The sequence below is a fragment of the Stegodyphus dumicola genome, chromosome 6 (assembly GCF_044657685.1).
Source record: "Stegodyphus dumicola isolate Sdum_Otavi_A_Nest chromosome 6, ASM4465768v1".
Lineage (NCBI taxonomy): Eukaryota > Metazoa > Arthropoda > Arachnida > Araneae > Eresidae > Stegodyphus > Stegodyphus dumicola.
Genome location: NC_140773.1, coordinates 120,435,869 through 120,463,213, shown reverse-complemented (window position 1 = coordinate 120,463,213; position 27,345 = coordinate 120,435,869). Strand labels below are relative to the sequence as shown.

Below are 27,345 nucleotides of genomic sequence, written 5' to 3'. Positions count from 1 at the left end.
TGCCAACTAAAGAAAACTATTCAAAGGTGATCGCACAACTTAAAGAACGCTTCAGGAGAGATGAACTTTTGGTTCAGATTTATGTACGAGATCTACATTCCATAGTAATGAAAAATGATACTGGTAGATTTAGCTGAACTTTATGATTTACTTGAGAGCAAGCTTAGGGCGCTGGACAGCCTCGGTAGAACTAAGGAAAAATTTGCAGAATTTTTAGAGCCACTTGTTGAGTCCTGTTTACCAGAGACTGTTCTTCGTGCGTGGGAAAGAAGCCGCTCCATGGAAGATACTGCGTCACAGCAAGATAGTGCGCGTTCGTTGGATAAACTTTTGGGCTTTCTTCGAAATGAAGTGCAAAGTGAGGAAATGATTAAGCTCGCTCGTACCGGGTTGGGAGCTTCACGTTCTGCACATTCGCGTCCCCATTGTGATCATCCGGGTTACTGTACAGCTGCTGCCTTGGTAAATGTTCAAGACAATACAGGTAGGCGAAATTTACGTAGTATGTTTTATGAGAAATCCCACAATTCTGCCGAATGTTTTTCTGCTCGCAAAATGTCTTTAGAAGACAAACGAAAACTTTTGGTGCAAAAGCGCGCCTGTTTTCGCTGCTTACGAGTTGGACATAGTTTACGGGCATGCAAAAATAAAGTTAAATGTTTAACATGTGATAGATTTCACTATACCATTATGTGCGCAAATGGGGAACCTGTAAAGCCAAATGAAACTGACAGTACTGTTATTTCAAGTAATGCATTGTCTAATCAGTCAACTGTTAATGAAAAAGTGTATTTGCAAACACTTGTTTTAAAAATAGTATTTGAGGGTAGACAACTTACAGTTCGTACGATTTTGGACAGTGGTTCTCAGAAATCTTATCTTTCAGAAAGGGTTATCGCGTTTTTGCAACTGCGTCCTAAATCGAAACAAACCATTATACACGGTTTGTTTGGGGGGAGAGAGACAAGTCCTCATTCCCATTTAGTGTTTGATGTTAATTTAAGAAATTTTGAGGGCACTTATGACCATAACTTGAGGTACTTTCTCAGAACAAAATATGTGAATGTGTTCCAAAAGTAGTTGATCCCAATACCCTAAAAGAATTAAAAGAAAGAAATATTACCTTGTCTGACTTGCAAGCTAAAGAATATGATATTGAGTTGCTTTTAGGAGCAGATGCATGCCATTGGGGACATTATTACTGGCAGTTCTCTGAAACTGAACTCTGGTTTAACTGTAGTTGGGACTAAATTCGGATACACTAAGATTGGTAAAGTAAACAGCTTACCTAAAGAACCTACTTCAGCTACTATTCCAGCATTACTACAAAATAATTTGTGCAATAATGTAGTTTCGTTGCATTGTGCTAATCTTAGCTTAACTGAACTCTGGAATTTAGATGCCATTGGCATAACAGATCCAACTGAAGATGTTAAACGTAAACTTGCTGACTCTGACACCGTTAAGCAATTTAAAGAGAATTTAAATGTTCTTCCTGATGGCCGATACGAATTGCCACTACCCTTTAAATTTGAAATTCTGTTACCGAACAATAAGTCTATGACTTTTAAAAGGCATCAAAGAATGTGTCACCGAATTAATGAGGAAAATAAGTTAGATGAATATTTAAGGAATGGGAAGACCTTAAAGTAACAGAAAAGGTTCCTGAAACTGAAATTGATAATTTGAGTTATTATTTGCCCCACAGACCTCTTATAAAGCATATTAGCCAGACAATGAAGGTAAGGCCGGTGTTCGACGCTTCAGCCCGAGAGAGAAATCAGCCATCCCTTAACGACTGTTTAGATAGAGGGCCTAACTTAATTGAACTCATACCTGATATAATTGACAGGCTTATTCTGTTGGTTTATCATCTGACATAGAAAAAGCATTTCTTCAGCTGAGTATTATCCCAGAACATAGAGATTATTTGAGGTTTTTTCTTCCAACTCTTGAAGAACCTATGATTTACAGACACTGCAGAGTGGTGTTCGGCGTTTGTTCATCTCCGTTCCAACTCTCTGCATCGATAGAGCATCTCTTGGATAATTCCCCTGCCGAGTTTGACGATGTGACCCAAAAATTAAAGCATTCGTTTTATGTTGACAATTGTGTCACTGGGGTTCACGATATCAAACAGCAAGAAAATTTTATAGTTAAGGCTACGGAAGTAATGGCTCGGGGATGCTTTAACCTACAGAGTTGGGAAAGTAATGTTTCAGGTCATTGTATTTCCCGTAGTTCAGGTATAACTTCTCTTCTTGGAATCTTATGGGATTTGAATAACGATACATTAAAATGTAATCTTAGCTATTCAATGAATAATGAGATAAGTAAACGTAATATTTTGGCTATGGTACATAAAATTTTTGATCCGCAGAGTTTTACTAAGTTACTATTACAGGAAGCTTGGACTATGAAATTAAAATGGGATGATCCCTTACCAGAAAACATTCAGAAAACGTTTCAGAAGTGGCAGGATGAAATTAAATATCTTGAGAAAATTAGTATTCCACGATATGTAGATATAAATGAGAATTCAGAGCTGCATCTATTCGTTGATGCATGTAAGAGCTCCTATGGTGCATGTGTTTGCATTAGAACTGTGACGCCCGTGGGAGTCAAAATTCGATTGATCAGAGCCAAATCCAGGGTAGGCCGTTAAAATCTCTGACAATACCTCGGTTAGAATTGATGGCCTGTTGCATTGGCGCGAGACTGGTTCACTCAGTATACGCTGCCTTAGACTTGCCTGATTTGAAAATTATTGCATGGAGTGATTCTATGGTAGCGCTCTGGTGGATTAAGAACCGTGGTCATTGTTCAGTTTTCGTTGCAAATAGGGTAAAAGAGATAAACAGTCTGATTCCTTCTCAGTGTTGGCGCTATGTACCAGGTTATTTAAACCCGGCAGATATGCTTGAAAGAGGCTGGTGGGAGAGTTTAGTTCGTGTAGTAAAGGAACTGTTGAGAAGGACACTCGGTAACGCGGTTCTTACAACCGAGGAGTTGTACACAGTATTGTGTTACTGCGAGTCAATAATTAACTCTAGACCTCTTACCTATGTGTCGGAAAATCCCGATGATTTAATCCCACTTTCCCCAGCCATGTTTCTCATCGAGAATCGTAGCTTAGGTGTTCCTGATGTTGATTTCTGCGATTCGAAAAGTCTTCGAAAAAGGGCTAGACATCGCCAAAAACTGCTTAATGATTTAAGGCATAGATTTAGGAAAGAATATTTAGGCCTTCTGGTCCAAAATAAGAAGAATCTATCGTCAGAGCTACGGTTGGGTGAAATTGTCCGAATAGGAGATGACATCAAAAAACGGATGCATTGGCCTTTAGCTAAGGTCATTCGACTAATTCCTGGGAAAGATGGCAAGGTGAGAACTGTAGAACTAAAGACTCAAGCTGGTACGCTCCTTCGTCCCATTCAGCGAGTCTTTTCATTGGAAGTGCAATTAACGGACAAACCCACTGATCCCATAAACGATAACTCCTTTAATAATCCTATTTCTTCTATTTCTAGTGATGAGCATTTAGATTCTAATGACTCTAGTAACATCCTGCAAGGTGCTAAAGTGTCAAGATTTGGACGTGTGATCAAGATGCCTCAGAAATTGGATCTCTTCGACCAGGTACTGTATGTCTTTCAGCCAACCTGAAGTCGATTCAAAGAGGGGGAGAATGTTGGAGACGGCCGCTGCAGACAGACGATTACATAACGGTTCGGCGAAGGTCAACAGAAGGAGCGCCGCATCTGATTGGACTATTTTTATTCTTCTTTTTTTTCCTTTAATTGCGAACTAAGCGGGGAAATTCCCTTTTCAATCAGTTATATGTATGCACTGATAGTATGGGTAGCAAGCTTCGAGAGAGTGAAGGTCGTATTTTTTGAGCTTCGCCGATTCAGTCTATAACTACGGAAATAATTATCCTGCAGTCTTAAAAGTAGTTGATTTAGATAACAGAAGCATCAAGGATTACGGTGATACAAGATTTTCGGCTGTATGACAATTAGGCATTTAATTACGGAATTTTCAAGATTTTACTAATTGTGTTAGCATTACAGTGCCATTTCCACCGTCCTGACCAGCTTTGTGGACCGCTACAAAACAACTGCACGTCGGATCAGCTCATTTTTAATACCATTGAATAGCCCAGGTTTTTCACTTTAATTTGGAATAAATTTAACGTTATTTGGTTAAGTAGTAATTTAAATATGAATTAATTATTGTTTTCAAATAGTGTATTTGAAGCAGCTTCAACGCTAGCGACCGTTAGAATACCGTTGGGTGATTCACCACCCAAAGGAATTCGCATCCGGCTGAAAAAGGAGGTAGTGGCCTAATTACCACCATCTGCCTAATTAGACTCCTAATTACTGGATCAACTTAATTCCAACAGCAAACGTCCTTTCTACTAATAAGAAGTAAAAGTTCCAAATTTCATAAAATTCGACCAATTAGAACCAAAGTTACTAATTTGCGGTATTAATTATTGGACTTACAAAAATTCAAGAAGTTAGTATGAAAAACTGAAGAAGATAAGCGTCTAATATATCCACAGAAGATAAGCGTTCAAGTGCAGTGTGAGTTGTGTTTGTGCAAGTGCTATTCTGGTTCATTAGTGCTAATTGGATTACTGTTCCTGCTTTACAGATGAAAAGCAGAGAAGATAGCAGCCAAGGTAGGACAGCCTGACATTATAATTAATTTAGTAATCGCAGATTAACCAACAGGTTGGCTTCAGCCAATACTTGACACTATTTACTACTCAAAATAGGTGTCTAGTATCCTCAGGTTTTACACCGGAAACTCGATTAATTATAAAAGTGTTTATGTAAATATGTGTTAATTAATGATGTATTGTTACTCACATGCTGATTAATTACCGCTAAATTTTTCATAACTTCGCACAAATTGTGCGATTTTAATAATTCTCAAATTGCCTAGAAGGCTCTTGTTACCCATCCCATTGACTTGATTGTGTATTTAAGTATAGTGCTTAAATTGGTAATTGGGTTAATTACCGGTATAGTCTTATAGCACTCTTGTATTTTATAATTTTATAGGCTTCTGTATAGACAGCGGCACTTTAATTGTACTCTAGGTCCCCGGCACCTTTGAACAATGCTAATTGCAATTAATCTAATTACCATATTTTAAGTCTTTAATTATTGATTTAATTAAGTTATATATAATTTGTATACATTTCACTGCTAATTTGATTAATTTCCTTTATACAACTTAAAAGGCTTCTTCAAATGTTTATTAGTAAGTGTAAATTAGTGTGCAATGTAGTGCTAGTAGTGACTGTGTTCAATTCAGTGATCAGCGAATTGGGCAAAATAGTGTAACGCGAACTTTCCAGTTTTTATTGTAACGAATTTCTAGTACCACTGAATAGACTCTTTACAATAACTGCCATCACGGTGCTCCCTTCAAATCATGCCACGTCCTTCGGCCCTTACAACTGACGGAGAATCATCTGACACACAAAGTACCTTAGACGCTTCTAAGAAATTGGCTTCAGATCTGCCTTACGTAGAAAAGATTTCCATTTTTTACGAAGACATCCGACAGGTAACGACCACTAAAAGAAACGCCAAATTCCTCTTACCAACTGAACTCCGTGCTCGCCTCCTAGACTCTCTGGCCGCATTACAAACGCTAGCCATAAAAGGACCAGACTTTATACCAAAAACTGCCAAAGTCGATACCGGAGTCAATACCTCAACCGTGCTTTGTTGCGAATTAGCACATTCTCAGCAACATCCGACTTCGGAACAGCATTCTCAACAGGCCTAAACACCACCACCAACTGCCAGCCGACCGACATTTGCTGATATCGTCAGAAAAACAAAGACACAAAGCCTTTTCATACGGCCGAAACCCGACATTACAGAAGCGGAACTAAGAACGCAGCTCAACGCCAAAGTACCCCTCATGAAGATTCAGGTTGGAATAGACAAGATTATCAGAAGTAACAAAGGCGGCATTGAAGTAATCCGTAACACCAGCGACGATGCCACACCTCTCGAGCAACACATGAAGCAAAAAGAAATCCCGGCGGAAATCAGTAGACCCCGGAAGCGCAAGCCAAGATGTGCAATTAACGACCTGCCAGAGTCTACAAAACCCGAGGAAGTGCTTGAGGAAATCAGCGCTGCTACAAACATGCCCAATAACACCTTCAAGCCCCTCCACCGTCTCAGAGAACGACGTAAAGGAAAAGTCAAGTGGGTATTCAAATGTGAGCCCACAAGTTTTAGTGCCATCATGCAGCAAAGGAAGATCTTCTTGGGATGGCAGTCCCACAAAGTCACAGAGTACTCTGGCATCAAGAGATGCTACAGATGTCAGCAGTACGGGCATACGCAGGCAGACTGCAAAAGCCAAAAGCAATACTGTTCATTCTGCGCTGGAGAACATGGGGTTTGGGAATGCGATGCACATCAACCGCAGTGCATTAACTGCGGGGACGCAAACTCACGCTATGGATCAAGACATAATTTTACCCACTCAGCCTACCACCCCGACTGTCCGCAGTACCAGCGAAGAGTGCAGACCATCAAAGACAGTACAGAGTACTAGAAGCCTGCCAGCGCCTTTAATGCGCTCAACAGCAACCTCACGTCCCGACGAAAGTTTCCAAAAAATAAATACGGCTAATATAGCACAGAGCCCAATTGCATTCCTACAGATAAATTTACAGAGGGCACAAGCAGCGACAAATAGAGCAGTAGCATTTGCCATCGAGCACAGTATCGACTTCATTCTAGCACAAGAACCGTACACACGAAATGGCCAAGCAGTGGGATTCCCACTTAAATGGACGATATATCAGCAGCAAGAGAAGACGCAACCGCCCCGCGCTATCCTAGTATGTTGTCAACCTAACTGGACTCCTCTGATTATTGAGCAGCAAAGAGACTTAAGTGCAGTCCTTCTTCAAGCCAGCAACTTCTCCCTTCTTCTCATTCCGCAATATGCTTCCCCAGCTGAGGATTTAGAAACCACGATTGAACTAGCACAGTCAGTTCTCCAACGAACCAAGCTGTCAAACGTCATCATAGCTGGAGGTTACAACGCTCATCATACCAACTGGGGCTACAACAGTACCGACACCAGAGGAAGACAACTTGAGGATTTCATATCAACACATAATCTCATTCTCCATAATTCCATAGATTCTCCACCAACCTTTGACAGAATTTTTGCTGTTGGCTGGCCGGATTTGACCCTCTCTACTGTGCCGATAGCACAGCATGTGCAGGACTGGAAGGTAGATGAAGCTGATAGCTTATCAGACCACAAATTTATCACCTTCAAAATCAATAGCCTACCACAAATAGAAATTATTAAACGTTATAACAAGCTATCAAATAAGAAGCGACAGTTCTCTCGGAAAATTGATCAAAGATTAAGCAATCTAACCCCAGTCCTAAAAAATGCCAATACACAAAGTGATATGGAATCGCTAACCGACGACATCATGAAAATTCTTCATGACACCTGCGAAGAGCTCTTACCAACAAGATCCAAAAAGAAATTAAACGCCACTAACTGGTGGAATACGGAGCTCACCATCCAACGGAAAAAATGCCGTGCGCTCAGACGCAGATTAAAGCACGAACGGCGTAATGAAATCCAGAGCACTACCCTACCTATCTTTCAAAGAGAGCGAGCATTATATAAACGACTAATAATCAAGGCCAAGATCCATTCCTGGCAAAAATTTTGTACTGAAACGGAAGGAATTTACGGGCTGCACCACAAAATAGCCACTAACAAGCTCTTTAAACCCGTGCGTCTTCAATTCATGCCATCAGAGCAATCACTAATTACGGAAGAATCCACCAAAAATACTCTAGAAAATATCCTGGACCATGTCTTTAGTCAAGATGACAATTCTGACGACTCGGAATATCATAAACCTCTACGCAGTAACAAATCTACTTCGTCTATTGTAGACGATCCAGACTTCACCATGCAGGAAGTTTTACAAGTTCTGAAACTCCTTCCCAATAACAAGGCACCGGGACCAGACGGGATAAGCTATCAAATCATCAAAACAGCAATAAGAGCATCTTTGCCACTTTTTATAGCCTTCTTTAATAAGCTGCTACAAACAGGTACATTCCCAAAAGCATTCAAGGTCGGCCAGGTCGTATTATTCCTAAAAAAGGATTGCGACCCTTCAGATCCATCCTCGTACCGACCGATCTGCTTACTTTCGGCTCTCGGAAAAGTATATGAGAAGCTTCTAATGAATCGCTTACGACACCACTTAGAAAGAGGCCAATATCTACACCCCAAGCAATATGGATTTCGAACAGGGTCATCAACACTGCATGCACTCCACGATATACATTCAGCTATACACGATAATCGCAACCACGGCTATCATACTGCACTAATCAGTATAGACCTGAAAAGTGCATTTGATATGCTGTGGTGGCCCTCAATTTTAGAAGCACTCAGAACAGTTCAATGTCCACGCAATATTTTCCTTACTTTGCGACATTACCTAACGGACCGTTGTCTTCTAATAGTGCACGACAGTGGGATTATCAAGCGTACCCAAACCAGAGGATGTCCACAGGGGTCCTGTGCAGGCCCCCATTTGTGGAACACAACCTTCAACTCAGTCCTGAAATTCACACTGCCAACGTATTCCTCCATATTCGCATATGCAGACGATGTTGCTCTACTTGTCCGAGGACGTACTAGAGCAGAATTGGAGGCCAACTCAAACGAAGTTTCCAATCTATTCTACCAGCAATGCAACAGACAAAAACTCCAAGTAGCAGAGCACAAATGTCAAATTCTACTAATCGCAAAGAAGGGAGTATCACTGACTAGAAGACCGACAATCCGCATCAACAATCGTCGAATTAAAATTGTCCGTGTCCTGAGATACCTCGGTCTATACATAGATGAAAAACTGACATGGATGCCGCACATACTTAATTTAAGGAAGCGTACAGCAACCATAGCACAGCATTTCAGAATGCAACGCGGATTTCATTGGGGGATTAATTCTCACATACAAAAAGCGTTATATCTTACTGTCGTCGAGAAGATGGTGTCCTATGGAGCGGCCATTTGGGCCTTCCCTATGCAGGGAAGGAAAATCCGGCACCTGTCTGCACTACAGAGGCCCTTCCTACTCTCAATTACAAGAGCCTTCAGGACATCTACTGATGCACTAAACATCTTGGCAGGAGTGCTACCACTTCTTCTACGCATAGAAGAAGAAGCAGTGACACAACAGGTTCAGCAGTTAAGACTTTCACTTACTTATGATTACGTTACCTTCTCTCAAGAACAGTTTGAAGATAAGACCTCACAACTTCATATACACCCAGCAATCAAGGGTATTGGAATTCACCTCACGAAGAACCCAGCATATGTGGCACCATCCGGCTACATCTCCATCTACACAGATGGTTCTCGTATTGACGAAAAGGTAGGCAGCGCCTTTGTCGTGCTCAGTGAACAACAACAACCCCTTCACCAATGGCAGATGCAGCTCAGCACTGAAAACAGCGTTTTCCAAAGTGAAGCACTCGCCATTCACGAGGCCATACGCTATCTAACGAATAATAAAATCTCCAAAGCCTTAATACATACAGATAGCCTGTCTTCTATGCAAGCAATTGCCAATTCAGAACATACCTCCCCGCAAATAGCAGGCATTCAAAAACGTCTACGTGAAAATGCTCACAATCATTACGTCATAAAATGGATTAAAGCGCACACAGGTATTTATGGCAATGAACTTGCAGACGGCCTGGCAAAAGACGCCGCCACTGGGAACAACATTACTACAGTACAGATCCCATGGCCTACCTCATATCTAAAAAGACCTTACGGCAAATTATTTGCAATAAATGGCAGCAGGAGTGGACAAACAGCTTAACCGGCAGAAGAACTTTTTACTTCAAGCCAAAAGTAGATTTACAAAGACTTATCGCCAGTCCCCTCTTGGTACGTTACATATCCGGTCATGGCCCCTTCCCACAGTACTATCATCGACACGCTATCACCAGCACTGACGAATGCATCTGTGGCGAAGAGGGCACAGCAGACCATTACATCACTGCATGTCCCCTTACAGAGGATCACCATATTGCCATTCCTATAACGGATAGGCAGGCCTTCTGCAGGTTCCTCGTTAAGCATAAGCCAACAATACACCAAATCACTGCCGTCATGTCAAAGCTAATGACACTTGGCACAGAATTGTGTCAAACTGCTTAATGTAACTTATGGTGTCAAGTATCATAGTGACTACTACATAGGAATCACAAATTTATGCATGTACTATGCCTATTTTTCACATCAGACTATTTATATACAGACTGCAACACAATCTGCAGATTACCTTTCCTTGTGCAATTAGTAATGTTACAAAATTTCAACATAGTGACTTTTTCTGCATGTATATTACATGAAAATAATATAACCTGCATTATATAATGTGTGTAGTATGTGAAATGCATGTTTGTAATATGCACTATGTAAAACTTGGCACAGAATTGTAAGAAACTGCTTAATGTATCTATCAGTAATTGTAAACTGTACTATTTAATGTGTGTAATATGTACCATGCTAATATTATTATAATATGTACCATGCTAATATAATTGTAAACTGTAAATGCGTGTAATATATACCATGCTAATATTCTAAGTAATTGTAATCTGTAAATGTGTGTAATATGTACCATGTCTCAATAATTGTGTGTAATATGTACCATGTCTCAGTAATTGTGTGTAATATGTACCATGTATCAGTAATTGTGTGTAATATGTACCATGTCTCAGTAATTGTGTGTAATATGTACCATGTCTCAGTAATTGTGTGTAATATGTACCATGCTAACACTCTCAGTACTTAAACTTAAGCACTATTCAATCTCTCACTAAATGTTAAATGTACTATGAAATGTGTGTTATATGTACCATGCAAGTATTAATTAATATTATTAACTATTAATGAACTTCTTAGTAAATGTAATCAGTCTTATGTAATGTATGTACTATCTATCATGCAAGTCTGTAAATAATAATGAATGCATAATGTTAACCTAAGTACCTAATTAAATATGATTACGTAAATATGAACTCAACGGATGCAACGTACCTTAAACATAAGTTATATTCAATTTCCAGGTAAACGCAATATGTAGTATGTAATGTGCAAAATATATACCATGCAATATGAATGTTTATGTATCATACAAGCCTGGATTTGCAAGTCTGAACTTATTAAGTACTTTAAAGACAAGTATTCATCAATCACTCAATAAATGTAAACTGTACTATAATAAGCAAGTAATATGCACCATGCAAGTATTAATTAATATCATTAACTATTAATTAATTTCTTAGTAAATGCAATCAATATTATGTAATGTGTGTACTATGTACCATGCAAGTCTGTAAACAATAATGAATGCATAATTATGTTTAATTAATATTAAAATATTGAACCTTGCGGATGCAACGTACCTTAAACATAAGTAAAAACAATTTCTGAGTAAATGCAATATATAGTATGTAACGTGTGAGAATATGTACCATGCAATATGAATGTATATGCATCAAGCATCAAGCAAGTTTGGATAGGGTATAGAACATATAATAGTCATGCAAGTCAGAATATTGTAATAGGTAAATGCAATTCTGCAAGTCTGAACATAACGAAATTAAGTACTATTTAATTTCTCAGTAATTGTAATCTGTACTATTTAATGTGTGCAACATGTACCATGGTAATATTATTGTAATATGTAACGTGCTAATATTCTCAGCAATTGTATTTTTTTTTTTTTTGTAACTGTAAATTGTAAATGTGTGTAATATGTACCATGCAAATATACCCCATGTCTCAGCAATTGTGTGTAATATGTACCATGTCAATATTCACAGTACTATTTAATGTGTATAATATGTACCATTCTAATTAATTAGCATGCACTATTTAATGTGTGTAATATGTACCAATGTGTGTAATATGTACCAATGTGTGTAATATGTACTATGCAAACTGTAAATAATAATTAATGCGTAAAGCCAACCTATGTGTTAACCTAACAACCCAACTATACATACTTATAGTAAGAATTGAATCAAACAGGCGTAAAGTACCTTAAACATAAATATTAAGTACCCTAAACAAAAGTATTAATCAATCTGTCAGTAAATGTAAACTGCATTATGTGTATGATATGTACCATGCAAGTATTAATTAATATTATTAATTAATAATTAAATTCTTAGAAATGTAATTTGTATTATGTAATGCGTGAACTATGTACAATGCAAGTCTTCTCAGTAAATATAAGCTGTACTATGTAATGTGTATAATATGCACCATGCAAACCTGTAAACAATAATGAATGCGTAGTGTTAAACTATGTGTTAACCTAAATACCTAAGATGTAAAGTACCTTTAACATACGTATTAATCAATCTCTCTGTGTGTAATATGTACCATGCAAGTCTGTAAATAATAATGAATGCATAGAGTTAACCTAAGTATCTAATCATGTATAATTAACGTAAATATTGAAACTTACGGATGCAAAGAACCTTAAACATAAGTCATATTCAATTTCCCAGTAAATGTAATGTGTAATATGAAATGTGTGAAATATGTACCATGCAATATGAACGTAAATGCACCATGCAAGTATGAATAAGCAAGTCCGAATATGGTACGGCATGTGTAATAGTCGTGCAAGTCAGAGTATGGCAATATGTACCATGCAAGTCTGAATGGGTAGCGATAACCTAAGTACCTAATTATGTCATTCTAGATAAGGGCGGGCGTGGTGCTCATACCAATTAACCGTAACGGTAGAGGGATGGTGCCCACGTCCTCCGTCACTCACTCACTATATGTATGCACTAAAATGTTGCTTACTAGACCCAGCTAGCGAGTGTTAGAGCTTTTTGAGCTCCGCGTTTTCCGCCTTTAGATCTGGCAATATTCATCGGAGAAGTATAAAAGTAGTTGTTCTGTGTAGCCTAGAGCCTAAGCATTACGCGGATACCAAGTTTACATGGATATGACCAGTGGTTTGTGAATTATGAATTTTCAAAGAATATAGAAAATCACTACATTGTTCTGCGCCATTTTCTGTGCTACCGCTAGCTTTATCACCCAGTCGAGACGCCGTTGTCCATCGCAGAGGACAATTTCTTACACCATCAGAAAGAGCAACTTCCCAGCATTACCACAAAAGTTGTTTCATTGGAATTGAATAAGTGGATGATTTTTTATCAAATTTTAAAAATTTTTTGAAACTCTTAAGTTAGCATATTTTGCACGTCAAGAAAACCAGTTCAAAGCAGCGACCCTTGGGAGCAATCGTCCCCCCCCCACGGGCAGGAGAACCAGTTCAAAGGAGCGTACGTTGGAAGCAATCGTCCCTCCCACCACGGGCAGGAGAAAATAGTCAAGGTCATTCAAGTGTAAGCGGGCATTCTTTAACAAGCCATTAATTAATAACCAATCAGTTCCCTTGACTCGGGACCAACACTAATCCTCCTAACATCCGCTCGCGGATACAGGATTCTAAATTTGGAGACAATCGACCCTTTAGTTCCGGAGTTAGTATTTTTTGAGTTAATTATTTGGACTTAGATTTTCGTCATCTGTGTGCGAAAAGTGCTGTGTCAACAGTGAGTACCGTGTGTGTTAATAATGCCACTCCCTTTCACCTAACAGAAACGGGAAGAAGGACTGAGGATTATTAGCACAATTTGCTAATCAAGCGACTAATTGGAGTAGCTCGTCGGGACCCTTGGATTTGGAATCCTCACTCGATAAGGATCACGGATATTTTAAAAATCGAAATTTTTGAACGAATACAACTAGAGATATTAACTTTGTGTTATTCCGGACTAGAATTTACATCTTCCAGTGATTTGCATAATTAAGTGTTGTGTGACTATAATCCGGATTACGCAGTTCCGCAGCAGCATCCCGTACAGAAAGCACAGATAAGATAATAACGGCCAAGGTAGGCTTTCTCTACAACAATTAAGTATCTAATTATTTTCCGAGTTTAGCTATATAATTGATTTAATTTTCCGCCGGATATAATCAATTACATAATAGGACAAGTACTCTTTTTGTTAGCTACTTCAAAGACTAAGCTACAGGTTCCTATTTAATTAATGTAATTAATTTTCCTAATTTTAAAATTTAAATTGTGTGTTGCTCTGCTTCGATGGTGCAGTAGCATTGAGTAAGAAGCATATGCTAAGCTAATTGACAGATTTTTGCTAAGTAGCGCAGATAAGTTTTTAATTGTGTATTTAATTACCTGCTATTAGCAACTTTATTTTGATATTTCACAACATTGTGGTATTTATTTTGTGTTCAGTCCGCATATCGTGACATCTAAGCAAACTGTAGTCTGATAGGTGCCATAGATTAATTAATGTATGTGAAGTTAATTACCTGTAATTAACAAATCTTCACGTTACCTGTTTCAGTGGTCTTAATTTTGAGTGTATTTATTGACATAGTTGTTTCACTGTTGAACAACTGTGTATTAATATTGAATAACGAATTTAATTGACATACAGTCAGTTCCCGTTAATTTGTGCACAGAGTGATATATGCAATTGTTTAACAAGTGCTTAGTGAATTTAATTAGCATCTATAGTTAGTATTTGATAATTGTGTGCAAGTGATATATGTGACATCATTAACAAGTGCTAAGGAAGTTTTAATTGATATATACAATTAACTATTTATGACTTGTGCACAGTGTGACACATGTTATTTATGTAATTTTTTTAATGAGTGTTCTTATTTTGACATAGGCAGTTAGTGTTGATTTATCGTGCACAAAGTGATTTTCATGATTTATTAAACAACTGTCAAGTTATCTTAATGGTGTATACAGATAGTTCTTGATTAATTGTGCACAGAGTGACATATGTTATCTATTTGACCAATAATAAGTGCATTGCGATTCTTCGCATTAAAGTGCCTTAGTGAAAGTGAAAACAATGTTTAGGGCATCGCGTTTAGCTGTTAAAAGTGCCTTAGTGAAAGTGTCATCAGTAATTAGTGCATAGTGTCTACTCACATAAGAGTGCTCTAGTGAAAGTGTCATCGCATCGTGTTTATTCGCAAAAGTGCATTAAGCTACACCAAGTGTTTTTAGTGAATTTTTCTCAGCGTAAAGCGGATCGTGCGATACTAAAGTGACATGACACACCCCTCAGTGTTGCCAGAGAACACGGACACCCAAAATCTACAAGAGCCACTGGATACAAATGCGCTGACAACCTCGGAATTGACCCACGAAGACCGAGTTAAAGCCCTTGTCAAAGACATCTGGCAGATCACTGCCACTTACAGAAGGGGAAGGCATCTTCTTCCGCAGGATCTCCGAGATCGGGTCCAGCAATCTCTAAGTATCCTACAGGGCTTAGCAATTGAGGGTGAAGACTTTAAGCCCAAGCCAGTTACTGCAGAGATAGGTGTGAATATGTCCACTTTTGTTTGCTGCAGCCAGCTGCACACGCCGCCCACGGCAGCACAAAGTGAACCTCAGCAAAGAGCCACTCCTCCAGTTCCAGAGGCATTTGCTGGTGCACAGGACACAACGCCAAGGTCGTTTGCAGAGGTCGTCAAGCTAACGCAGAAACCCAGCCTAATCCTAAAACCTTCTGCGCAAAAGAACAAAGCACAACTGAGAAAAGAGCTACAAGAGAAGGCGCCTCTCAGCAAGTTGCAAGTAGCAGTGGAAAGGATTTCCACCACAGCAAAGGAGAGATAGAGGTCTATTGCAAGACAGCGAAGGACGTCGACAACTTAGAAGAGGCATTGCAGAAAGCCAACATCGATGCCAGCCTACGCAGACGACAACGAAGGAAACCGCGTTGCACAATTCACAACGTCTCAGACTCCGTTAAACCGGAGGATCTCATCGACGAATTGGCAACGACAACAAGCATTTCAACCAAAAATGTCAAGGCCCTTTTCAAGCTCAGAGAGAGAAATCCAATGCGTGTTAAATGGGTCCTGGAATGCGACCCCTCCTGTATCCAGGCAGTCCTTCGAACTAGAAGAATCTACATCGGATGGCACGCACATAAAATTACAGAGTACTTGGGAATACGCCGATGCTACAAGTGCCAACAGCTCGGCCACACACAAGACCAATGTACCTGCAAAAAGGAATTCTGTGCTTACTGCACCGGACCTCATCACACCAGCAAATGTAAAGCCGAACTTCCAGAATGCATTAACTGTCGGGATGCAAATGAAAGACACGGAGCTAGGTATGACTGCAGGCACTAGGCATACGCAGCGGAGTATCCAGAGTACCAACGTGCAGCGGCCTATATCAGAAGTATTACCCAGTACTGATAATAGCATCATATCACAAAACAGCGGAAGCCAGTCAAAAACTGATGTACTTGTCAACCGAGAGACTATAGCAGAAGAAACACCGGTGATAATACTACAAATCAATATGCAGCGCGCCAGAGCGGCAGTCGCTCAAACAATACAATATGCAATCGAAAAGAACATAGATATAATCCTTGGCCAAGAGCCTTATGTTAGAGAGGGGATGGCAGTAGGTTTCCCGGTAAAATGGACGGTATTTCAGAAAATAGATAAAGATAATGGACCAAAAGCAATTTTAGTATGTTGCAGGCCGGACTGGTCGCCGGTTATCATTACAGCGGAACAAGACAACATTGCAGTACTCCTGGAAGTTCATTCACTTACTTTGGCCATCCCTTCGAGCTACTCGCCACCGACAATGGAAATTGGGCCCACTGCAAGGTTCATGGAGCAAGTTTTACACAAGATAAAGATTCCATACGTACTTTTCGGGGGAGATTATAACGCCCATAATACTACCTGGGGCTATCGTGCCACGGACACAAAGGGCAGAGAACTGGAGGACTTCCTTAGCTCGAAAAATCTTGTTATCCACAATACCGCAGAAGCGCCACCCTCCTTCGACAGAATCTTCGCTCGGGGCTGGCCCGATCTCACTATTACGTCTTTGCAAGCAGCGTTCTTACTGACAGATTGGAAAGTAGATGATCAAGAAAGTCTAAGTGATCACAAATTTATAACTTACTCTCTGCGGCAGTCGACATCTATCACTAAAATTAAAAGGTACAATCTCCCAGGTAGAAAGCTCCTTATCTTCACTAGGAAGGTTAAAAGGCACCTGGAAACTCTTGAACCGGCGCTACAGCATGCAGACACAATGGCAGACTTGGAGAATTTCTCCATCAGGCTACAGAACACCCTACAATTAGTTTGTGACCAAAATCTCCCCAAGAAAAAAACCTCAGAAGATAAAGGAAATGCACTGGTGGACGGGCGCATTACAGAAGCAACAGCGTAAATGCAGGGCTTTGCGAAGGAGATTGAAGTACGAGAGGCGGCTAGAGATCACCTCGGACACACTCACCATTTTTCAAAGAGAGTGAGCAAAATACAAAAGGATGATCATCCAGGTCAAAGTAACATCTTGGAGAGAGTTCTGTTCCAATACAAAAGATATATACGGGCTGCATCACAAGATAGCAACGGGAAAGGTGTTCAAGCCTTCGCAGCTTCAAATCCCGTCATCACTGGATAGCAGCCAAAGCTACACGACTGACACTTTGAATGTAGTTTTAAATACTGTGTTCAGTCAGGACGATGCAGAGCAAGACACCGCCGAACAAGCTGCCCTTCGAGCAGATACAAATAGTGTAGACACAGAAGCAGATCCGGAATTCACGCTTCAAGAACTGCAGAGAGTGCTGGCAAGTCTGCCGCGAAAGAAAGCCCCCGCGACTGACGGCATGGACTACACAATCGTGAAAGCTACCATAAAGGCATACCCTACATTCTTCGTAAGCTATTTCAATAAGCTTCTGTCAGTAGGACCTTTTCCAACACCATATAAAATAGGGCAAGTGGTATTATTCCTCAAGAAAAACAGAGATCCTTCAGAAGCCTCATCATTCAGACCCATCTGCCTTTTGTCGGCGATGGGGAAGGAGTTGGAGAAGCTAATCATCAACAGACTGCGCCACCACTTGCATCTCAACGGTTATCTCAGCAGCAGCCAATATGGCTTCAGGACTGGTTCATCGACGGTGCATGCCCTCCATAATATAAAGGAGGCAATTCTGGAAAATAGACACAGCGGCCACCACACGGCTATGGTCAGCATAGACCTAAAGAATGCTTTCGATACGCTGTGGTGGCCGGCTATCAAGCAGGCATTACGAAGGGCCAATTGCCCAAGCAACATATATAGTATAATAAGCAACTACCTGCTGGATCGGAAGCTATTAGCGGTGCATAATGCAGGCATTATCGAAAAGGTGCAAACTAGAGGATGTCCGCAAGGATCGTGCGCCGGGCCGCATTTATGGAACTTAACGTTCAATGAAGTACTGACAGCGACGTGGCCGGCGCACACTAAAATCATTGCATACGCGGATGACGCGGCGCTTATCGTAAAGGGTACCACGCGAGAAAAATTACAGAAAAATTGCAATGAAGTTTGCGCGATCTTTCATGACCAGTGTACCAAACTTAAGCTCACAATTGCAGACCATAAGTCAAAAGTCCTTTTAATTCCGAAAAAAGGAGGATCCTTAGTAAGACGAACCACCATAAAGATTAACAACCAACGCCTGCAGATAGTGGACCAGCTAAGATATTTAGGGATCACTTTTGATCATAAGATGACCTGGATCCCTCACGTGCAGTATCTCAAACTCCGGACGGCAGCCATAGCCAAACAAATGAAACTCTTTTATGGTCACAAATGGGGGCTTAACCCCCATATTCAAAAGGTATTGTACACTACAGTCATCGAGAAGATAGTGACGATAGTATGGGCCTACCCAATGCAAGGAAGGAAGGTCAGACATCTTAACAGCATACAACGACCATTCGCATTGGGAATCACACGGGCCTACCGCACCACCTCCACCGATGCCATTAACGTACTTGCTGGTCTCCTTCCCCTGCACATCCGGGTTGAGGAGGAGGCAGCACGCCAACACATTTTGCAACTTAAGAAGGCAGTTACTTTTGACGATGAAACGTACTACCCGGATGAGTACGAAACAAACTTCTGCCCTCTTGACGTCCACCCGGCAGAGAAAGGCAGAGGGATATTTATCTCAATTAATCCCACTGCAACTCATCACTCAAGGAAAATGACCATCTATACAGACGGGTCTAGATTGGACGAAAGAGTGGGATGCGCCTATGTCGCCACGAAACAAGACAACGCAATCGAGAAATGGAAGGGACAGTTAAGACAACATAACAGTGTCTTTCAAAGCGAAGCAGTGGCAATTGCACAAGCGATTCGCTACCTGCACTCGCACCAGCATAGCTATGTCACCATTAAAACGGACAGCTTTTCATCGTTATATGCCATTTGGAATGCTGATCATCCCTCGGAGATTATACAGGGAATCCAGAGAGATCTTAGAAGTAACCCCCAGTACCGCACAAAATTAGAGTGGATAAAGGCTCATGTTGGCCACTATGGCAATGAACTTGCCGACCAACTCGCCAAAGAGGCAACAACTGACCCGCCTGATGCACCAATTATCATCCCATGGCCGCATTCGTATTTAAAGAAGACACTACGCCTAAGGGCTACTGGCATGTGGCAGAACGAATGGGACCAAAGCACCACAGGGAGAAGGACCCACTACTTCATCGGCTATGTGGACACTAGCCGAAATGTAGCGAACGCACAGTTGGTAAGGTTCATTTCCCGGCATGGGCCCTACCCGGAATATTTCTTCAAGCGTGGCATAAGTCACACAAGTCAATGTGCATGCGGCGACTCAGGCTCACCAGAGCACTATCTAACGTCATGCCCATTAACAGAAGGACTGCATAACAATCTCCCTGAAACAAATCGCCAGCCGTTCTGTAAATATATGATAAAACAGCGGCACTTTATTAAAAAGCTGGTACAGTTGATGGACAGACTGTCCGACTTAGATACAGACTTGTGTCAGCCATAGAACAACCCAGCATGTAAAAACAACTTAAGCATTTTAAAAAGGACATGTATTGCAATGTAGGAAAACTGTCATTCAAGTGAATTGTAAGAAACTATAATGTAGACTAGAAACTCACAGTATAAAGACTGCCTGTATTCATACCTGGAAAGTCAGTTGCATTTAACAATGTGCATGTACTGTGTAAATAAATTTCGGCAAATTATACCGTAAGACCATATATAATGAACCGATATATAATGTAGGCATAACGAATGTATGAAAGTGCATATTTCCGTAAGCAAAGTAATGTAAGGGAGTGTAATATATGTAAATATTTTTGTGTATCAGTAAGCTATGTATAAGTAAGTTATGCAATTTAAAGTAATGCAATATAAATGCAGAAATGTCTAATAAAAATGCATGGGTAACATATATGTTTTGTATTATGAATAAGGGATATAGGATGTCTAAAGGATGTCTAACGCAAAGCAATGTATGTATTGGAATGTCTATTTCATGTACTGGAAAATTATGCAATAAGTACCCAAATAACATGTAATGTAAGTAACCTGTAAGACTATTATGTTTGTAAATATTTGTATCTAAAAAATTAATCAGAATGTATCTGCATGTATCTATATGCAACTGCAAGTATATGTAACCTAAGGTTAAGCAGTGTAGGTAAAATTAAGTAATATGTGAAGCAGGCGTGCCAGACTATGTATGTATATAAAAATAATGTAACGCAAGGCACATGTAATATTGGCATATGTAACTGTACATGCAAACTGTATTTATATGCAATCTACAAGTAATGTAGGTATATTTATTGAAATGTACAGCTAAAAACTGTAACTGTACACAAAAGTAATCCAACACAATGTAAGATTAATGTAATTCAGGTAATGCATATGCATTGTATGCCGGAAATGAGAGACAAAGTCATTATGTAACTCTGTAAATCACGTTATCCATAGAATATGTTAACCAGCAAACAAGAATGTAATACTAAATATTAACAGCCCTTGTATGGCCATGTAATTGCTCTTTTGAAAGACTCAAGGTTCAACTCTAGATATTGGTGGACGTGGCGCTACACCAATTAACCGACGGTAAAGGGGTGGTGCCCACGTCCCCCGTCGCATGTCGCATATATGTATGCACTTAATAGAGTAATGTAACGTTTTCAGCTTATGTGAGATATCCATATTAAATCTTTATATTAATAATCCCTGCTGTGATTATTTAATTTGTAACCTGCACGTTGCATCCCTGAGAGTTGCAACATTAGAGTTACTTTTTTTCATTGTTTGACTATTAAAAGATTTAAGCTATTATTATTAAGCTTGACTATTAAAAGATTATTCAGATAGAGATTCTATTCAGGGTGGATGGTAACGAGTGGCAAAATGATGCACAGCACGTGAGCAGCCGAATTTAAGGGCGGCGAAATGATTAAATGATTATCAACATATTTATATTTCTGTAAAAAAAGGCGGACAATTTTTATATGCACTTGGGCGGCCGTAGGTCTAGGATCGGCACTGATTCCACTTCCTGTTTCGGTCTCGGTCTCGACCTGTCAAAATTAAACATGTTGGAATAACTGCAATCAAAAATGAAAAATGATTGTAAATTGCATTTTCAAAAGGAATTAGAAATATTTACTACTCAAGCAGCTAAATATAAATCATATTTGAAACAGATATAAAATATGAGCATTTAGCAGTTAGGATTCTAAATAGTCTTCCTAAATCCATTTAAAATTAAGGTTAGGGTCATGTAGTAGCTTTAGAGCATTATACGCAAATGCTGTAGATTAAGTAGACATATCAAAACTAATTTTTTCGCAAAAGGCGAGAAGAAACAAAATAATATGGAGTTCAAAAGATCTCATGAGACTGATAGATAATGCGTTAGATATCGACTACTTTTATTCATTTATTGTTATTAATAAAAAAACTCCACAAGCGGCCATTAGTACCTGAAATATTTAGGCTGCTTGCTAAGAAATAATATTTTGGCTGTACATGAACTTAAATATATTGCAAATAAAGAATATATTGGCCAAATCAGGCGTCACTAGAAAAAAACTGAAACGCCGCTGGTTAGCGGTAAACGTTCTAAAGGTATAACAAGCCAACAGCTACTTTTTGATATAAAGCGTTACAAAAAAATGAAAGTCATTGCAAGTTAATTGATGTTACTTTATCAATACTCAAGAGATTTTAAAACATCTAATCACGTAATGAGAACAAGTTTCATGCTTTATGCAAAAGCAACATGAGAAGGAAGAAGAAAGATAGAAAAACATTTATCCGTTTATTTTTAGGTTTTAAACGCGTGGTAGTAAAATTAAACGTGAAGTTCAGAAAATGCAACTCATACAGTGACAATGAAATTGTTTTTACTTTCCGGAAAAATAAGTAAGCGATGTTAATATAGACAATTTTAGAACAGAAATTTGAAATCCTTTATGTTATAAATAGAAGATTTTGATTATAACATACACTAAATAACTAGCTGAGGACACTAAATAACTAGCTGTCGAGCTGAGGATACGTCAGGATTGGAGCAGATGTTAAAGCATCCTTTAAGTTGTTAAATGCATCTCGCATTCTTTTGTCCACAAGAACTTTTGCTTACTCTCTGTCAGCTTGTGAAGGGGTCTTGCGATGGAAGAAAAGTCCTTCCCGAATCTCCTATAGTAGGTGCAAAGCCCTAGGAAGCTTCTCAGCTGATGGACATTTTCGGGACGTTTCCAGGATTTAACGGCTGACACCTTTTCAGGATCCGTGCACACACCTTCTGTAGAGATGACATGTCCCAGGTAAGTCACTTCCTTTCTGAACAATTTGCATTTAGCGGGACTCAGCTTTAGATTCTGAAGCACCTTTCTAAGATTTTCTAGATGCTCTTCAAAACTCTTTCCGACGATGATGATATCGTCCAGGTATATCAGACAGGCTTCATAGGTAAGTCCTTTCAAAACAGTCTCCATGAGGCGTTCGAATGTTGCCGGAGCATTACACAGTCCAAACGGCATCACCTTGAATTGCCAAAGCCCTTGTCCCGTAGTAAATGCCGTCTTTTCTCGGTCATCAGGGTGTATTTCTACCTGCCAATACCCACTCTTTAAATCAAGCGTTGAGAACCACTTGCTTCCAGAAAGAGTGTCTAGAATGTCGTCAATTCTAGGAAGAGGGTAACTGTCTTTCTTCGTAACCTCATTCAACCGGCGATAGTCAACGCAAAATCTTGTTGAGCCGTCTTTCTTTCTGACGAGAACGATGGGAGATGCCCATGGACTTGCTGAAAGCTCGATGACATCGCCTTCTTCCATATCTTTTAACAATGTTCGCACCTCTTCCTGTTTAGCAAACGGTAGACGCCTTGGATGTTGCTTGATAGGGGGATGATCGCCGGTATCTATTCTATGTTGTGTCAAACTAGTTCGACCCACGTCAGAAGACAAGCGGGAGAAAACAACTTGAAGATCTTTAATAATGCGATCGGCAGCATTCTTCTCTTCATCGTTTAATTGCGCATTCTGAAGTAACTCTGATGTAATGCTTTCTGAAGGCATGGCTTCTTGGATGTTACTCTTTCTTTCAACGGTGGTTACTGGAGTACATGTTGCAACCACTTCACCTTTCTTAATAACTCTCGCCTTCTCAGTTACATTGGCGACTCTCACCGGGATAACCGTTCTGGATAGGTCGACGAGTGTTGAGGCTACTAGTACTCCGTTTGGGCTATTACAGTTATCTGGATATTCTATGATGCCGTAGCGGAAATTTCTATTTTCGGCTATGGATCCAGGAAGTAAAAACTCGGTTCTTGCGGGAATTGTGATATCATCTTGAGCTATAATTTTGTGGATAGATTTCACTCCATCATTAATTCCGAATAGGGCTATGTCCTCAGATGTAGAACGCAATTCGTTATTTTTAAAGTCCAAGGAAAAATTGTATTTCCTTAGAAAGTCCAATCCGAGTATGCAAGAATCAGTGATCTCTGCTACATATGCCGTGTGATGGTAAGCGGAACTTCCAAACGTGATGTTAACGTTTATTTTTCCATCGATGTCGATCTTCTCACCGGACACGGTCTGGAGTGTAACGCAGGGCAGCGTCCAGATAAGTTTGTTTCCCAGTTGTTGAGCCAAATCTTTTCGGATGATGGTAACGTTGGCTCCTGTATCTATCGCCATATTGCACGGAACTCCATTAATATGTCCTATTATGAAAAGTCCATTACTGCCGCCTCTCACTGCAGAAATCTGAAGCGCTTTAAACGGGGGCTTTTCATTATCTGGCAACCTCCGCCCCGCGAGATGGCCACTAATTAGTTTCCCTGCTGCTTGTTAGAAGCGGTCTTAACATCCGTACCCTGGGGTGTTTTGCAGTTTCGTCGTATGTGTCCTTCAGCACCGCAGTTCCAGTTAACGGTCGGTTTCTTCTCACCAATATTCCGTCTCAAGGCGTTCAGTTGTCTAGTTAAATCGTCTAGACGAGCGGTGACTTGATCCCCTGGCTCCTGGACTTGAGCAGCTCTGACTGGGTGGCGGTCTCGACGAGTGGCTTGCTGGGCTGCCTCAAATTTCATGGCGTACACTAGAGCACTTTTTAAATCTTTTACATCCGCCATTCGTAGAGCTTTCTGTATTTCAGTATCTGGGATGCCGTCGATAAAGTATTGCAAGGACAGGATTTCCCTTGTTTCTGTCGGGCATTCTGAAAAGGCGAGATGGGGCAGCCTTTCAACATCCGTGGCGAGCTCCTGAAGTGTTTCGGTAGGCTTTTGTTGACGAGATTTTAATTGGAGCCTGCTGTAGTCTTTTAAATACTTCTCCCCATAGCGCAACTCCAAGGCGCCGGACAGAGCTTCGAAATCTAGTCTTTGGTTTTCAGGAAGCGTCTGCAGGATATCCGCTGCGTCTGCTATCAGCGAAGCGGCGAGATGACAGGCCTTAGTTTGGGAATCCCATCCATTCGCATCCGCCACTATAGAAAATTGTGTTTTTTACACCTGCCAGGTGGTCTTCCCATCATAAGTGGATAACTTCAGAGAGGGACGAGCAGGCATGGGTAAAAATTTAAAACCATCACTATTGTTCCCTGCCGTCGCTACGAATTTCTTTAAAATATCCACTTCTTTGGCTACTGCAGAAACCCTATCATCAATTTGTTGTTCGATTTGGTGTTGGACGGCACAAACACTTCCTTCCATATGTTCTTTTACAGAAGAAACTCTTTCTTCTATTTCTTCTTTCACCGAAGAAACTCTTTCTTCAATTTGTTCTTTTACGGAAGAAACTTTTTCTTCAATTTGTCCAACTTTATTTTCAACTGTGTCAATTCTGCCTTCCATAGCTTCAAATTTATTTTCTATTATGCAGGTAATTTCTCTTTTTATTTCTTCTTGACCAGCTTGAACGGCTTTCATTTCGTCCTTAACGGATTCCTGCCCCAATTTCATTTCCTCCCTAACAGATCTCATCTCTCCTTTAACGGAATCTTCCATCTTATCCTGACCAGCATCCATCTTTTCTTTCATTTCTGCTTTAAATGCAGCAAAAGCACTGATGAGCTGTCTCAATTGCTCCTTCATCGCTCTTGTTATTGGCATTCAAATCCCACTTCTGACACCAAAAATTGTTGTGTGCGTACGGGTTCGTTATGAAATGAATGCACAAGTCCGATGCAAAATGAACAAAAATTTATTATTATCACAACAAAAATGCTTAAATCTTCTCAAATTATCATGCAGTATTACAATACCTCACAGTAGTTTTCTAAACAACAACAAACTAAGCAACTACTACAAACTGAGATGTTTTCTTCCTTTTATAAATTTTTAAAATCACGCGCTAGAATTTTCCAGTACTTTCTCGAAATCAAAAAGCGATATTTATTTATTTAATGCACGCGGTCTTGTATTTTCAATTTTCCGGGGCTTAGCTTTCTTTTAATATTCGTCACGCGCTGCACTGCGCGAGAAATAAAACCATTTAATTTATAATTGAACTAACATTAGCTTTTTAAATACCAAATTCGTAACAATATTTTCTGCAAGTACCCAATCTATCTTACCTTGGAAAGAACACATTTTAATATTCTTCGTCAAAACCCAGACACTTATCTCCAGAGCTAAATGAAGAGTCACTTAAAACTCCTTCTAAATCAGCATCTGATCCTACATGCAACAAATTATCCTCTTTATCATCCAATGCATTACTCATGTTACACTTCTTAAATGATTTAACCACTGTCTCTTTTTTCACAGCATCCCATGAAGCTTTGACCCATTCACAAACTTCCGACATGCTAAGCCTCTTTCTTCTTTCTGGTGGTGTAACCTCAAAATTTGAAGATTACGTCCAGCTATTCCACTTCCTCCTTTATAAATCGCTTAAATGGTTTATTAATGCAAATATCTAAAGGTTGAAGCTGACTTGTTAGATCGCCTGGAGTTAGAGCTAACTGAGCTTTCAATTCTTTGAGTTTATTTTTAGCATCTTCTGTTCTGTGAAATTCTGTTCTTCGGCCAAAAATAACGCGGACGAAAACGTCACTGAGAAAACAACACGAGGCAAAAACGCGATCGTAGGAGAAAAGAAAGCAACGAGAAAACATCGTGGTATAAAACATCGTCGCCGAAAATGAAACTGTTCAAAGCATTTGCAGTTTTAAAACCGCGAGAAGAATATAGTGGTAAAAATAGACCACCTACAAATCATTGCATTGAAACAAAGGAAGATTCAATTTTTACTGAAACGATATCAGATTAACAAATTGGAAGAAAATAATTTTTCTATTTAATAATTAATTAAACAATTTTAATATAGGTAGCATTAAGCAGTTATTCACCTTCCTTTTTCTAATATTTTTAAACCAGATTTTTCATGAAAAAATTTCCATTATAATTCCATAAAATAGATTAATTAAATAATGACATTTAATAGTAATTTACATCAGTTTAAAATTCTGTTAACTACTAAGGATTAATTGTCTTCTCAGTTTCTATTTTTGAATGTTTAATTTTCCTTAAAGCCCGATATATCTGTCATTTCATCGTCATGCGATGATTTATAGGTAGTACTTTATTTTTTACCATGATACATTTTTTGGATGATATTTTAAAACTGCTATGTTTTTTAATGGCTTTTATCCACGACGATGTTTTATACTATATATACGATGTTTTGGAGCTGCGAAGTTTTCTCCTTCCTTTCTTTTCTTCCACGATGTTTTGTACGACGATGGTTTGCTTTGTTTTCTCCTGTATCCGTTTAAAACGCGTATGA

The 27,345-nt window shown here is 39.6% G+C and overlaps 1 protein-coding gene across 3 annotated transcripts in view; it reads right to left on the bottom strand.

Annotated features, from left to right (window-relative positions):
• Positions 1-27,345, bottom strand: part of LOC118183273 (adhesion molecule nephrin-like) — a 714,613-nt gene that overhangs the window by 67,176 nt on the left and 620,092 nt on the right. The window contains exon 12 of one of the 3 annotated variants that reach the window (XM_085818853.1): positions 21,489-21,615. The exons of the other annotated variants lie outside the window; for them this stretch is intronic. Within the exon in view, the coding sequence (XP_085674979.1) occupies positions 21,543-21,615 (73 nt within the window). The 3' untranslated portion in view covers positions 21,489-21,542. Of the gene's footprint in view, positions 1-21,488; positions 21,616-27,345 lie in introns of those variants that run through there. 3 annotated transcript variants of the gene reach the window in all.